General features: G+C 43.7%; 1 protein-coding gene across 1 annotated transcript in view; it reads left to right on the top strand.

Annotated features, from left to right (window-relative positions):
* The first annotated feature begins 4076 nt into the window (after positions 1-4076).
* LOC124795355 overlaps positions 4077-14807 on the top strand; it is a 192402-nt gene continuing 181671 nt past the window's right edge. The window contains exon 1 of the mRNA XM_047259346.1: positions 4077-4216. Within this exon, the coding sequence (XP_047115302.1) occupies positions 4100-4216 (117 nt within the window). The 5' untranslated portion in view covers positions 4077-4099. The remainder of the gene's footprint in view (positions 4217-14807) is intronic.

The following is a 14807-nucleotide window of genomic DNA, read 5'->3' as shown; positions in this document are numbered from 1 at the left end:
CGGAGAAAGGTGCTCCGTGGATCATGGAGGGGATATTACTTACATGTTGCATGTAGTGTTAGGACGTCTGCCCATCGCACGTTGATTGGATGAAACTGAGATATGACAGAAGATTAGAGATTTCTTCGCATTATTTTGAGAGCAAATACTTGACTATCAAAGCGTATCACTTTCATTTTACAGGGTGGGGCAAATTAGTGGCCCAGACTTCGGCGCGTTGTATTGCCAAAACTTTGAAACTATTTGTGGCTGCATTAACGGAGGAAGAAATGACTTACAGTTATTTCCAACAGGACGGAGCAGCTGTCCATACAGCCGGCCGAGCCTTGGAGCATACTTACACAATCTTCACGTCTGACAGAATTGTTAGCAGAGGTCAATCTATTCGACCCCCTCGCTGGCCACCCAGGTCATCTAATCTGCAGTGTGCGATTACTTTGTGTGGGTAACTCTCAGGTCTAAGGTGTATCGCAACAACCCTCATAGTCTTCAAGAACTGTAGCAGAACATTTCGAATGAGATTGCTGCTGCAATCTCATTCGAAATATTCCAGTAGTCCAGCTCCGATCCGCCTTCAGCAGCTTGCTGACCAGGACCCACAAGTGCCAAGAGTTGAATGGTAGTCACTTTCAACACTTGATACAGTCAGTTTAGTACTTTATTTCCTTCCCTCTGCTGTGTTTCTTTGTACCCTGGAACTTTGTTCTCTGGGCCACTTTTATTCGCCCCAGCCTGTACTGTTTCCTTAGAGAAACATCTGCGCTGTATTGACTACACTACCTTCTGAGTTGGCCGATAGTGGGATTACCTATGTGTTTCATTACACATCTTTGTAATTTGCACCTGTTTAAAATTTGAGCACAATTTGAAAATCAGAGGCATGTAGCATCTCCCATTATATATTTGTTATATGAGATTTTCTCACCGTTGATTGAAGAAAGTACTCTTAGTTTCCACATGTATATATGTGATACTTTGAATATTACAACTGCAGAACTTAATACGTACGCTACAATTATTTGATATTACGCAGACAACAAATTTTCTGTTCGGTAACTTTGTGACATTAGAGACCATTACCAGGCTAATGAGTTCCTGATCTTATCAGTAACACACTCCTCAAGTTGCACAGTGCCTTGGCGTCTAACTTCTCTCTAAAATCTGAGAGACTGGACATTCTGAACCATTGCTTGGTTCCCTCACAGTTACTTCCATTAAAATAAGTAGAAGTGTCGAGAAAAATTCATTCATTTCTTCTTCACGTACCATACAACTAAATTTACGTAAATTTTCGCTAAGCGTTTTGTGATAGTAATGAATAAGATTTTAGAAAGAAGTTACATCAACACTAATTTTCGTAATCGTTTTCAATCTATTTTTTCCTTTCTTTCAAGATATGTTAAACTTGTTTCCGTACATGCTTTGTTGTTACCTCAGTACTGAGAAATGTGCCACACAGGAAAGACCATCATACGTGCTAAAGAACGACAGCAAAATAATCTCAGGAATATATGGAAGTGAAATAAATTGCCACAGAACTACTCGGTGCTACGCAATGTATGTTGAGAATCTGAAATGCCGAGAACAACATACAATTACTATTAGAAGCAAACTGCTGTGAGTGACGCTTCGAATTGTGAAGAGCGATGAATGCTGTAGCAAGGCTACCTTGCTTCACTGCCCTTGGTGTTCTTAAAACGTATGGCGGTATTGTATAAGCAAAATGAATAGTTAAGACGATAGGTGGTATTTTACGTTAAATAATTGTCAGGGAGATTTCCAGATTACATTGTGCTCTAGCGTACTCGAAGAAAACTAAAAGTAGAGTTCTACGACTTGTCCTAATTACTGGAGAAACTGTGCGGTATGAAATTTGAAATATAATCTTTTCCTATTCTGTAACTAAATGATGTTCTTTAACACGAAACTGAAGTCCACTTATCACTTGAGAAGGAAAATTATGAAAACATACAGAGGAAGTATTTACGAACAACAATGGAAGGAAAGTATTTCATAGATTACGAAATTCTACAATTTTCAAACGCTGTTTTGATTCAGCTGGAAAATTGTAGTTCTAATGCTTCACAAAAACTGTACCTAAGCTCCATAAAATAAAATAACAGACGCATAATTGTTTATACTTTTAGGGAGGCGTACATCAGTCGGTAAAAATGGAACACTTATAGGATCACCTTTTTTGTCCGTCCGTCTGTCGGTTCGTCCTTTTGTTACGCCCCCTTTTTCTCTGGAACGGGCACACAAATCAGTTTCAAACTGATGTCATACTAAGGTCTATAGACATTTCGCAGTGTAATAAATGTAAGCTTCTGAGTCAATGCAGCCAGAAGATAAAGTGATTTATGTCACACATTTTGATACTCGCAAATTCACTCATCAAAACCTACGGGTTACTCCCCGTGCACCTAGAATCACGAGATTTGGCGACAAATAAGGTCTTACACTATAACCAATGGAAAAAATCCGAAAATTGTTAATGTTTAATTATATCACACGGAAATAAATATTTCTTCCATCATCTGTTACCCGACTCAAACATTCTCGAAAGTCTTAGAATCCCTGGGACTGATGTCTTGCCAGTATCAATGCCGATAACAGGCAAAAATCGTCGGTATCCTCGATTCCCGGGGTGAATGAAGTGTCTGTAGACATAATTAAGTTTATGCGGAATCCCCAGTCCTGCTACCACCTAGCCAATTTTTATTTACACGTATATTGGAAAATTTGAAATTTATTTTAAGAAAAAAAAACACACTAGATCATTAGCGGAATACATTCGATAACAATAGGATGAATTACTTTCCGCGGAGACGGGTAGCCGCGCGGTCTAATGGCACCTTGCCACTGTTCGCACCCCCGTCGGAGGTTCGAGTTCTTCCTCGGTCATGGGTGTGTGTGTTGTCCTTACCGCAAGTTAGTTTAAGTTAGATTAATTAGAGTGTAAGCCTAGGGACCGATGACCTCAGCAGTTTGGTTCCATAGAAACTTACTACAAATTTCCAATTAGTTTCACAACACATAACAGAGAATATTCCATAACGTACCAAGAATTCAAGAACTCGAGTCATTGTCGTTGCCTGGAAAAAGGTAACCTGACCGAATCATGAATAACAAGGAAGTGGAAAGAACGTAATATGCCGAGCGAATATATAAAAAGAATCCTCTCTAAAATTTAAGCGCCTCGTGGATATCAGAAACATTTCAGGAGGAACCTAATTGGAGGAAAAAGCAAAGGTTACTCAGTTTTGCGGGATACTTGCTGACACATCTATGACTTAGCATTAATTGTAATTATGCGGTTGGCTGTTCTCCCTCTTAACATATCTCGGACCACAAGAGGCAAGAGAAAGTTGTGCTCGTCACCTGTACATAAAGCCTTTAATGTAGACTATCGTGAGATATTGATTTTTGTGTTGGGGGTTAGAAGCGGATATGGGAGAACCATACCACCAGTTATCTAGATAAATCAAGGACGAACGATTTTTAATATTTTTTCATGCTGGAAGGCCCTCTTAAAATGGTTAGAGAAAGTAACTGTTCCACAGAACGGAAATACAGCCTCTCCAGAACAATGACATTTATTCATCGATTTTTAATATGGCGCGAGGAGCAAACGCACTGTAAGTTACGCAGTGAGAGTACAGTTTAACAAGCTGATTGAGAATAATTATTCTGGGAACCACTTGAGAAAGAAAAAGTACCCCTCTCCGTAGATGAACATCCATTCGAGTGCATATGTCCAAGTTAGTTGTTAAGATTTGACAGGTGATTATCGTGTTTCCACTGTTATCTGTAGTCTGTTGGAAGCTCAAGTTAAATTCAAATAACCGGAACAGATATATGAAGTAGCCCCGTTGCGTGATTCATGCTTTCGTGAGACGCAGTTTTTTCGCGTGTCTGCAAATACCCGTATCCCAACAATCGGAAGTGCCGGCGCGTTGAGAGAGGTTGAGCGAGCATCCGCTAGGGGCGCTGTGAGCAGCCGGCGCGCCGCAGCCTGCGCGTGGGGCGTGGAGCAACAGTGGCCACTCAAGAGTCAGTTTTGCTTCAGACGCGGTAGCGACAGCAACGGGCTATCGCGATGCTGGTGACGGAACCGAAGACGCCGCAGCTCCTGCTGGACTCCCCAACACTGGCGCGCGTCGAACGAGCGCGCATGCGTCAGGAAGGCACCGCAACGCGTTCCGCATGCTGCCAGGTATTTCTCACAAACATTTAACGCTTGTTTCTTCAATGCTATAATTAATTACACGAAATGAAAATCTTAGTCGAATGTATTGACTGGCTGTTGGAACGTTGTTAATCTGTACGATGATACAAATTCGACGATGGTTGTATAATACTAGTTGGATTTTCGACAGTTATGTAGCAGGGCCTTTATAAATCTCTTGGTGAGACATTTTTTTCTGTGCAAGTTTGCACTAACAGTATTTCTACATATTCTGTGACTATATATTTTGTATTTATGACTGAGGAATACCAGCAAATAGCGAGAGCATGTGTTTACGCTAGGAAATGCAGTGTGCATAACGCGTAATTGTTGGCGCTGTTTTGTGAACGTTTGTATTTGTAGCTATTCCCAGCGTTAGCGTATTGTCACATTCCGTTCGCTATTCGGAAAGTTTTGAGTAAACTGTTCCAAGGTGGTGACTCAGTGTACTTTTTTTTCGGGAAAGGGAAACGGTAAATTTTAGTTTTTCTTATGATCTCATGTTTCTCAGATCGACAACGACGGAAAAACGGAACACAATTTCCCATTTTATTTGTATATTTTCAAATTTGTTGCACTCCTCCCAAATAATGATGATACGAATGGATATCATTGATAAGTATTACTAAACTGTGTAAGGATTGGTAAATTGCCCATTTGGATGCGTTATGAATGATAATTTTATACCGAGAAAATACATTACTCAAGGATTTGTTTTATCAGTGTTCAAAAATTATACGACGTCGGTGTAATTTCTCGAGAAATGTCTTTTGAAATCCTCTAAATATACAATACCATTTTGGAAAAAGGACAATGAAAGCTGGCCTGCTAGCTGGCAATCTCATCATCTACTCTTGGCTGCAACATCTTCCTGGTTGTTGCTGTTTGCGGATACATTTTTCAACGGGGTCGGCACAATGACTGCGTATCAGGAATGTGCCATTCCAGTGATCTTGTAGTTTCTAACTTGCTCGGTTATAATACGTATAGAAGGTATGTTTCATCCTTGTATGAGCACTTGTTTCTTGTGTTACATCGAATATATAGCACTTAAGCTTTACAATTATGTAAAGAGCAACCGATGAGGCCTGCATGAAGACAGAGAGGTCCCAAATCGCGGAATAACCCTCATTCTTAGTGTTCTTGTTTCAATCTGTTATGATACTGCTTTACTTAAATTCATTGTGCATTAACGAAAAACTGTGTAACGTAATTCTCCGACTTGAGCAAATCGCGTCCGCGATGTCATATAATATTTCTTTTTATCATCAGGATCGTTTTCGAGCTGACGCTCAATCTGAGCACATACTTTAAACCAATATTATTTTCTGAGTCCACATCTTTTCTTAATTTCTAACTTCACTTCATATTTTCTAAGAATGGTAAGTCAGGTTATTTTCGAGCTTGGGTAGTCTTTGGCTACATGGAGATACTTGTTTCCGCACTGGATGAACTGACATTCCTTCTACATTTTTGAAATTTTCATCTTTATGCTGGCGGCGACGCTACGCTTCTCGCAGGAACAGGACTGAATCCATTGCGGGATCGAATTCTGTAACGAGTTCTGACAAGTCACTGCTTGTAATAAGCCGACTTTAACAAACTGCGTTCCTCGAGCTAGAAATAAATAACTGACTCCGTAAGATGATTTTCTTTTTAACAATCATCAATGAAACGATCATACTCGTAAGTTCTGTATTGATGGCTGCAGACACGTGATCATCATTGTCGACAACAGTCTGTACCACGGCGACAAAGTACCGCGGCTTCGTTTCAGAGAAATCGGCCTTTGACACCTGACTTCCCGCCTTAACTATTCTGTGGGTGCCTGAAGGCGGCTGGCGAGGAATGCGGGGTGTGTTAATAGCAGAGCCCTTCTCGTCCCCCGGGCAAGCTACCTGTTGCCGGCTCCCTTCCTGCGCCGGTATAGCTGAACGCTAACCACCGTTCATCTAGTGCCTGTCATAATACAGCAGATATCGAGCTCTTCACTGTTTAGGAGGTATTATAGGCCTTGGTTATGCCTTGGCACTCAATTCTAAGCTCCAAGATTCTGTGCAAGTGTGTCCGATTCACAAATCGCAGGAATGGACTAACAGTCGGTATCTGTATACTCTATGTCGTATACATTTCACTTCTCGTACTTTGACATAGTCATTGTATTTGCTATACAGGCTACATAATTTTGTGCGTTGTAACAGTCATCCCAGAAGCGACCGTATTCATAACTACTAGATGGCTGCAGCCAAGTGTTTTTCTCTGCCTCTTGCTTCGAAAAACGCCGTAAGATATAATAAAAAGAGTAGTCGGTGATGGATTGCATTATTCCAAGATATGTTACCGTGGATCACACGTATAGTCAATTTTTACACTTTCAGTCTGTTAGCTTGAGGCCTGATGAAGTGCAACCTAGGTCCAAATACAGTGGCGGTGGTAGCACGTCAAAAGATGCACATGTGCGATCGGAACAGAAATCCGCTGTATAGTATATTTTAGTAGAAACCAGAATCTAGTGGAATCCCTTTTCACTGAGCAACGCTGAGGTTACGTACAGGTCAGGTGGCTTGGTAGGTAAAGTTACGACCTTTCTCTACCTGTAAGCACACTGGACTCGCATTCGGGAGGACGACGGTTCAATCCCGCGTCCGGCCATCCTGATTTAGGTTTTCCGTGATTTCCCTAAATCACTCCAGGCAAATGCCGGGATGGTTCCTTTGAAAGGGCACGGCCGACTTCCTTCTCCGTCCTTCCCTAACCCGATGAGGCCGATGACCTCGCTGTTTGGTCTCTTCCCCCAAACCAACCAACCTCTACCTGTAACTTGGTCTGAACACAGCATTAGTTCACTAGATATGGTCGTAATGACAGTGGTGAGCCGTTATCTTCTTCTGATCTTTCCACTTGATTACTAGGGAATTCACACTTCAGCGTTTGAACCAACTTAACGGCTCTTCAAGGGTTCCTAGAATTTAACGCTGACTCCTCAGGACGATGCAACTCTCCATTTTTCACTTTAACAAACCGGCGCGAAGGGGAACACCACTGATAATTCGTAAGGAAGAAATCTAAGGACCGACAAGGGAATTAGCACATAATCACCGATCACCCATACATTAAATGAAGGCTTCTTCCCCTTCTATTCAAGTATGAGGCACTGGAACAGTAACTTGTTATAAATCGCTATACGAGACGTTATCATCCAAATTTTATCCTTAGAGCTTCGTCGGGTGTTGAAGAATATTGTTTTCGTCCTGAAAATAGTTTCTTAGAATTTCCTAATAAATTTCCGGAAGATGTTCGGCGTCTTTCTCTGAGTGCTGGTTCTTGCTCCAGTTGGACAGCTGCTGGAACCATTAGCGCAGTCTTGCTTTCATACACGCTACGACCCCTGTCAGTCTAACCAGGTATTCCACGCACGCACACACACACACACACACACACACACACACACACACACACACTTGGGCAGTTTTCGATGTAGGATGTGAGACTTATCACCTGACTCTGTAGTGTCGACGTAGCCTACTAAGAAATCTCTACGCACTACGTATAGTTGTTCCTGAAGTCACATACAGAAGCGGGTGGATTGAAAGGCAGAAGAGCTAGTACAGCACTGCCCCGGAAGATGCGATGATGATGGAAATGTCCATTGTTCAGACATTGAAACTATCTCTTTGCTGCTTGGGTTTTGTTGTGACGAGATTCTGGAAACACTTTTCGGGCCAGTTCTTCTTAACGTACGTGTATTACCTCGTTTGTTCTGAGTATATGGGAGGTAAGCCTCTTTCAAATAGTCGGTTTTGGCTCCCCAGGTTTATTTTCGCAATTCTTTATGCCCATTCTGCTACACGTACATTAAAGCTGTGTACCGGACCGTCACTTTCATTTTAGAAATAATGCCTAGGTTTGTTGCTACGGCATTTCCCTCTGATATTCTTTTTTCAATGTGTGCTAATCCAGCACAATATAGAAGAGAGATTCTGTGAATTTTGGGAAGTAGAGACAGGTAGTGGTACATTTGAAGCTGTGAGGCAGAGAATATGTTACTCAATCGTTAAGAATTAGGTGTTCCCTCTGAAAACCAGGGATTCTAACCCGATAACTGGTACGATCTGCAGGAAGTTGTTAACTACGAATAGAAAACTCAAACGAAAGGAGAAGATGCGGCCTTTGGGTAAGAAGGAATTTATGTATTTAATGTCCATGTCTACTGGAAGACCCTCGACCAAATGGATGGTAATGATTTCTCTCTTGAAACATTGTGAGAATTCGTGGACTTTAATTGAAAATGTTGCTGCATAGTTACTAGGGTGTTTAACAACGTATGTTGTCTGGTGAGTATCTGATGCAGCAGCTTGGAAAAAAAACTGTCAGTGTAGAAGCTTAATTCAATAATGTTTTCGTAATGATCTGGATGTAGCCAGGAAGAGCAAGAATGACGGCTTGATCCGAAGCTATCGAGTACGGTTGTTTAATTTCTTAGAACGCTGAATCAGTGTAGTGTTAGTCGCTAACGTGATAACAGTTTATGCTCTCCCTGCAATTGGCGTGATTCACCAGCTAGCTCTTTCCAGTATGCAGCTACACCGTTGCTGGCGCTATTTCCGTCTTTCACGTATCAGTTTTGAGAAATATACCTTCAGTTTGATAAACTATAGGCAGTCAACTATTTTCAAAGCACAGTGGTCGCTTGTGGAGATCTCTCCAGGAGCTCCACCCAGTTTGTAGTTCCTATCGATTGGTCGCATGGGCAACTAAACTAAATACATCGCAGTTTTTAGTTTCGCTACAACAGAATGGGCGCTTTTATTGTCAAAGCTGATCTGTTTCGTCTCATTTGGTCATTAGTAACGAGAATCATTACACCATTAAATGAATACACGTGATGCCCGACACATGAGCCCATATCTTTTCGATTTGTCGCACACGGTTCAGGTTTGCGACAGATCGCATGTGCCATATCCTTGGCGAAAACTGCTCTTCCTTCCTGTGCAAACGCGACGCTTATACGCAGCCGCGGTGTTCGGCGGATATATTCTGTAACGTCTGTCATCAGCGCGTTTGGTTCATTCAGTATCTTTTAATTTGTCTCTGTAAAGTTGTGCCAGAAAACTTTGGTGTTTTATTCTCTAAAGTAGGGTCGATTGCAGGATTGTATGGCTGTAGTTTCGCTGCTTTTCTTTTTTTCTGCTGTAGCCATATTCAAGAGGCTATAGGTTGCCGTAGTTATGAAAGGGACAGAAAACAAAATAACAGTCTGCATCAAACCAATATTTGTACTAAAGTCCGTAACAACAGATTTGCGATATTTTTTCCTTAATGTTTCACTGCATTGTTGTCAAATTACTAATTTTCATTAAGGAGTATGTCACCTGTTCGAATAGATTTCTGGACTGCAGCCGGTCGTCGTAAACGTCACTCCACGGTATTTCAACTGGACACTGGCCAGTCATCCTCAGGTGAGCCATGGAAGACTGACGGCTGAAATCTTTGATGACTAACCTGAAGAGGACTGGCAGGTGTCCAGTTGAAATACCGTGGTATGAAGTTTACGACGACCGGCAGCAATCCAGTAATCTTTTCGAAGATTCAGTTCGCCGGGAAAATTTTAAATTTCAAAGTGTGTCACCTCTCTCACATCTGATACCGTAATAAATTTTACGCACGGCAAACAATTAATTAAATTCTCAATGTGTCAAGGCCTGGTTTTGTTGTCACCACAGCTGTTATTAAAACATTTAATGTTTTCAAAAATTTAACGAAAATAGATATGTGCTGAAAATCCCCATGCATGCTATCACCTCGCTGTTGAGGTACAGTTATGCGTCGATGGGAAGACGACCGACTTGAAGTGACGGACAACAAGCGCCATGTGGTAAAGCCCACAACTCGGCCATGGCGAACTTCCTTCCAGCAATGTTGACGGTACGAGGCCCTTACTCTTCGCCGCATAGGCCACAGCCCTATGACGCATGGATTCTTACTCCGACGAGAGGACCCTCCAATGTATGATGCTCGTGGCGTGCAGATCACTATGCGCCACCTTTTGTTGGACAGCGTTTTATTTTACGACCAGTGGTCCGCGGCGGATTTGCTGACGGATCTGCAATCTATTTCAGACAATAATCAAACGAATCTAGCTAGAGTTTTAAAGTTTTGTGAATTGTCCAACGTTTTTACGTTTAGGTTCAAATGGCTCTGAGTACTATGGGACTTAACATCTGAGGTCATCAGTCCCCTAGAACTTAGAACTACTTAAATCTAACTAACTTAAGGACATGACACACATCCATGCCCGAGGCATGGCACACAAATACTGCGACTGGACGTTCATCGAGTGGCGACAGGTGACTTTCTCAGATATTTTGTTGAAACCCACCTATGTAAGAAGAAATGATCATCATAATACAATAAGAGAAGGCAGAGCTTGAACAGAATGATTTAGGTGTTGCTTTTTCCCAAACGCCATTCAAGAGTGGAATGGTAGAAAAGTAGTATGAAAATGGTTCAATGAACCCTCTGCCAAGCACTTACATGTGAATTGCAGAGTAACCATGTAGACGTAGACTAACCTAAGGACATCACACACATCCATGCCCGAGGCAGGATTCGAACCTGCGACTGTAGCGGTCCCGCGGTTCCAGACTGAAGCGCCTAGGACCGCTCGGCCACACCGGCCGGCTTTACGTTTAGGGAGAAGGTTTTAATTTGTTCACAGGGTGACTGGCTCGCCCATATTTGAAGTAAGTGGCCAACCAGTCACGTTTTCCTGTGCATTCCTTTTAGCTCCTTTCTCGTTTTACTTGTGTTTTATTCTCATGTATAGCATCTTTAATTCTTTCTCGTTGCACGGGCTAGCCGCGTTCTCTAGGGCGCCTTGTCACGGCCCGCGCGGCTGCCCCCGTCGGAGGTTCGAGTCCTCCCTCGGGCATGGGTATGTGTGTGTCTGCCGCGCGGGATTAGCCGAGCGGTCTACGGCGCTGCAGTCATGGACTGTGCAGGTGATCCCGGCGGAGGTTCGAGTCCTCCCTCGGGCATGGGTGTGTGCGTGTTTGTACTTAAGATAATTTAGGTTAAGTAAAGTGTAAGCTTAGGGACTGATGACCTTAGCAGTTAAGTCCCATAAGATTTCACAAACATTTGAACATTGTGTGTGTGTGTGTGTGTGTGTGTGTGTGTGTGTGTGTGTTGTCCTTAGCGTAAGTTAGTTTAAGTAGTGTGTAAGCTTAGGGACCGATGGTCTCAGTAGTGTTCCCATAAGATCTTAGCACAAATTTCCAAAATTCTTTCTCGTTGTCTTAGCGTGTATGAGCACATTTTACGTGTTTTCCACATTCGTTTCTTTTAATTTGTGTTCAAATGGCTCTAAGCACTATGGGACTTAACATCTGAGGTCCCCTAAACTTACAAGTACTTAAACCTAACTAACCTAAAGACATCACACACATCCATGCCCGAGGCAGGATTCGAACCTGCGACCGTAGCAGCCGCGTGGTTCCGGACTGAAGCGCCTAGAACCGCTCAGCCACAGCGGCTGGCTTTTAATGGGTGTAAGGGCGCTGATAATCCCGTCGTTGAGCGCCCGTAACACACACCAAACACAAACAATCCACGCACATGCTCTCGCTTGTTTGGTAAATGCCGGTTCAACCAAATTCTTACAGTCAACGAACTTCTGTTTGTTGGTGTTACTGTCCCTTTCCACCCATTTGATTTTCGCATTATTTCAGCATGTACAATCACCGGCAAAAAGACCATCTAATCCGTCATAACTGAAGCTAATTTATTGCAGCCGCTTCTTGTTGCTGAAATGTTTAAAACAGATGTTCGCAATCTTATATCTGGTCCATTGCATGTGTGAGCGGCAGTCAAATGAAAACCGGACACCAGCCAACGAGAACAAGGGATGATTCCGTTCCAACGTAATCGCCACACGCGCTAAAATCTTTATCCCACTGGGGGAAGAGACGATAAATTTCTGTTTCGTAAAACGCTGTCGGCCGTTAACGGATCCACATCCGCACCCGCTCTTGCTCTTCCTCGTCCGACTGAAACCGACGACCAAGTACGTCTTTCGTCAGGTTGCTAAAGATGTGAAAACCACGCGGTGAAAGAGCCGGGATGTTTGCAGTGAATAGCAACCAAATCGCTGAACTGTAGCCTATGTCCGATTGACAGTGTGGGGGTGGGCGTTATCGTGGAACAGGATGGTTCCGCCGACAGCATTCCGACAGACCGGGGGTAAACGGCAAAGCGAACGGTGGACACATCCCACATCTCCCCCAGATAGAGAAATCCAAAGCTCTTCACATAAGTTTCGGTAAAGTCCTGATCTCTTTCTTGCGCTGCACAGTCCCTTCTTCTCTTCCACTTCCTTGGGTGTGGAACCACAATCAGTGCGCAGCGCTCTGAAGTCACTTTGCATAAACCGCGACGCGTCCTAAAGTCAAAACGCCGAGGAATGTTGTCAGACGGAATCATCCTGTTGCAATATAAAGCCCACCCCGACACTCCGAATCGGACGAAGGCCACTCTTCAGCGTTTTGATTGGGAAACACTGCAACATCCCCCATACAGCCCGCAACTTTCACCGTGCGATTTTTACATGTCTGGCGTGGGCCTTGGTTTCTTTTCGGCGAGGAAGTGCAAGAGTGGGTGCGGCTGTGGATTCGTCAGCGGCCGACCGCGTTCTACGAGACAGGAATTGATCTACATCTACATACATACTCCGCAATCCACCATACGGTGCGTGGCAGAGGGTACCTCGTACCACAACTAGCATCTTCTCTCCCTGTTCCACTCCCAAACAGAACGAGGGAAAAATGACTGCCTATATGCCTCTGTACGAGCCCTAATCTCTCTTATCTTATCTTTGTGGTCTTTCCGCAAAATATAAGTTGACGGCAGTAAAATTGTACTGCAGTCAGCCTCAAATGCTGGTTCTCTAAATTTCCTCAGTAGCGATTCACGAAAAGAAAGCCTCCTTTCCTCTAGGGACTCCCACCCGAGTTTCTGAAGCATTTCCGTAACACTCACGTGATGATCAAACCTACCAGTAACAAATCTAGCAGCCCGCGTCTGAATTGCTTCTATGTCCTCCCTCAATCCGACCTGATAGTGATCCCAAACACTCGAGCAGTACTCAAGAATAGGTCGTATTAGTGTTTTATAAGCGGTTTCCTTTACAGATGAACCACATCTTTCCAAAATTCAACCAATGAACCGAAGACGACTATCCACCTTCCTCACAACTGCCATTACATGCTTGTCCCACCTCATATCACTCTGCAATGTTACCCCAAATATTTAATCGGCGTGACTGTGTCAAGCGCTACACTACTAATGGAGTATTCAAACATTTCGGGATTCTTTTTCCTTTTCATCTGCATTAATTTACATTTATCTATATTTAGAATTAGCTGCCATTTTTTACACCAATCACAAATGCTGTCCAAGTCATCTTGTATCCTCCTGCAGTCACTCAACGACGAGACCTTCCCGTACACCACAGCATCATCAGCAAACAGCCGCACATTGCTATCCACCCTATCCAAAAGATCATTTATGTAGATAGGAAACAACAGTGGACCTACTACTGGGGCACTCCATATGATACCCTCACCTCCGATGAACACCCACCATCGAGGACAACGTACTGGGTTCTGTTACTTAAGAAGTCTTCGAGCCATTCACATACTTGGGAACCAATCCCATATGATCGTCTCGCCTCGCAATGGAATAAATGTATTAATGCCTGTAGTGACTACTTTCGAATGTAACCATTCCCTGGTCCCGTTGTGACGGCTGTGCGGTTTTCATTTAATTGTTCTTTATACTTAAAATTTAGGGAAAAACGATTGAAACACACGGTACAAGTGCTTTAACATTCAGCCAGAAGTGGTTCACAATATGAGTGTGGGTCAGAAATATCACCGCCCTTGAATCAAAATGAAGAATGTTTCATCCGATGGCGTCGTTTTTATGAAGAAGACATTCTGTAGGATAGCTCTTCCCCGGAAGCGTATTTTATGCGGGAATGCGACTTCGCGACTTTCCCGCGTGGGCGCAGTCAGAGGAGGCGGTGTCGTCTGGGAGGTCGAGGAGCGAATGAATGAATCAGCACGCAGTTGCGTCTCGCGTGACGTCGCCAGCTGACTCAAGCGGCGAGCCCATGACCCTCCCACTTACAGATGTCGGCGTTGATCAACGCGTCACTGACACTACGACACACTGCCGATGGCCCGCATCCCAGGCATCTCTTATCAGGTCCAGCCGCTTGGCGCCGGTCGATGTCACCGTGTCTCGTTCCTTTCCGACCAGCACCCGCACTCATGCAGACCAGAACTAGATAACAAACGTGTTTACCTCACTTTCTGTCTTCGATACCAAGAGAGGTGGTGCAGTTGTTAAGATCCCACATTCATCCTCAGGACGAGAGGCTAAAATTCCTAGTGCCGTTGTCCTGATGCTCACTATCTTAGACCGCGCGGGATTAGCCGAGCGGTCTGAGGCGCTGCAGTCATGGACAGTGCGGCTGGTCCCGGCGGAGGTTCGAGTCCTCCCTCGGGCGTGGGTGTCT

Source organism: Schistocerca piceifrons, chromosome 4 (genome assembly GCF_021461385.2).
Source record: "Schistocerca piceifrons isolate TAMUIC-IGC-003096 chromosome 4, iqSchPice1.1, whole genome shotgun sequence".
NCBI lineage: Eukaryota > Metazoa > Arthropoda > Insecta > Orthoptera > Acrididae > Schistocerca > Schistocerca piceifrons.
This window is presented reverse-complemented; position numbering and strand designations above follow the sequence as displayed.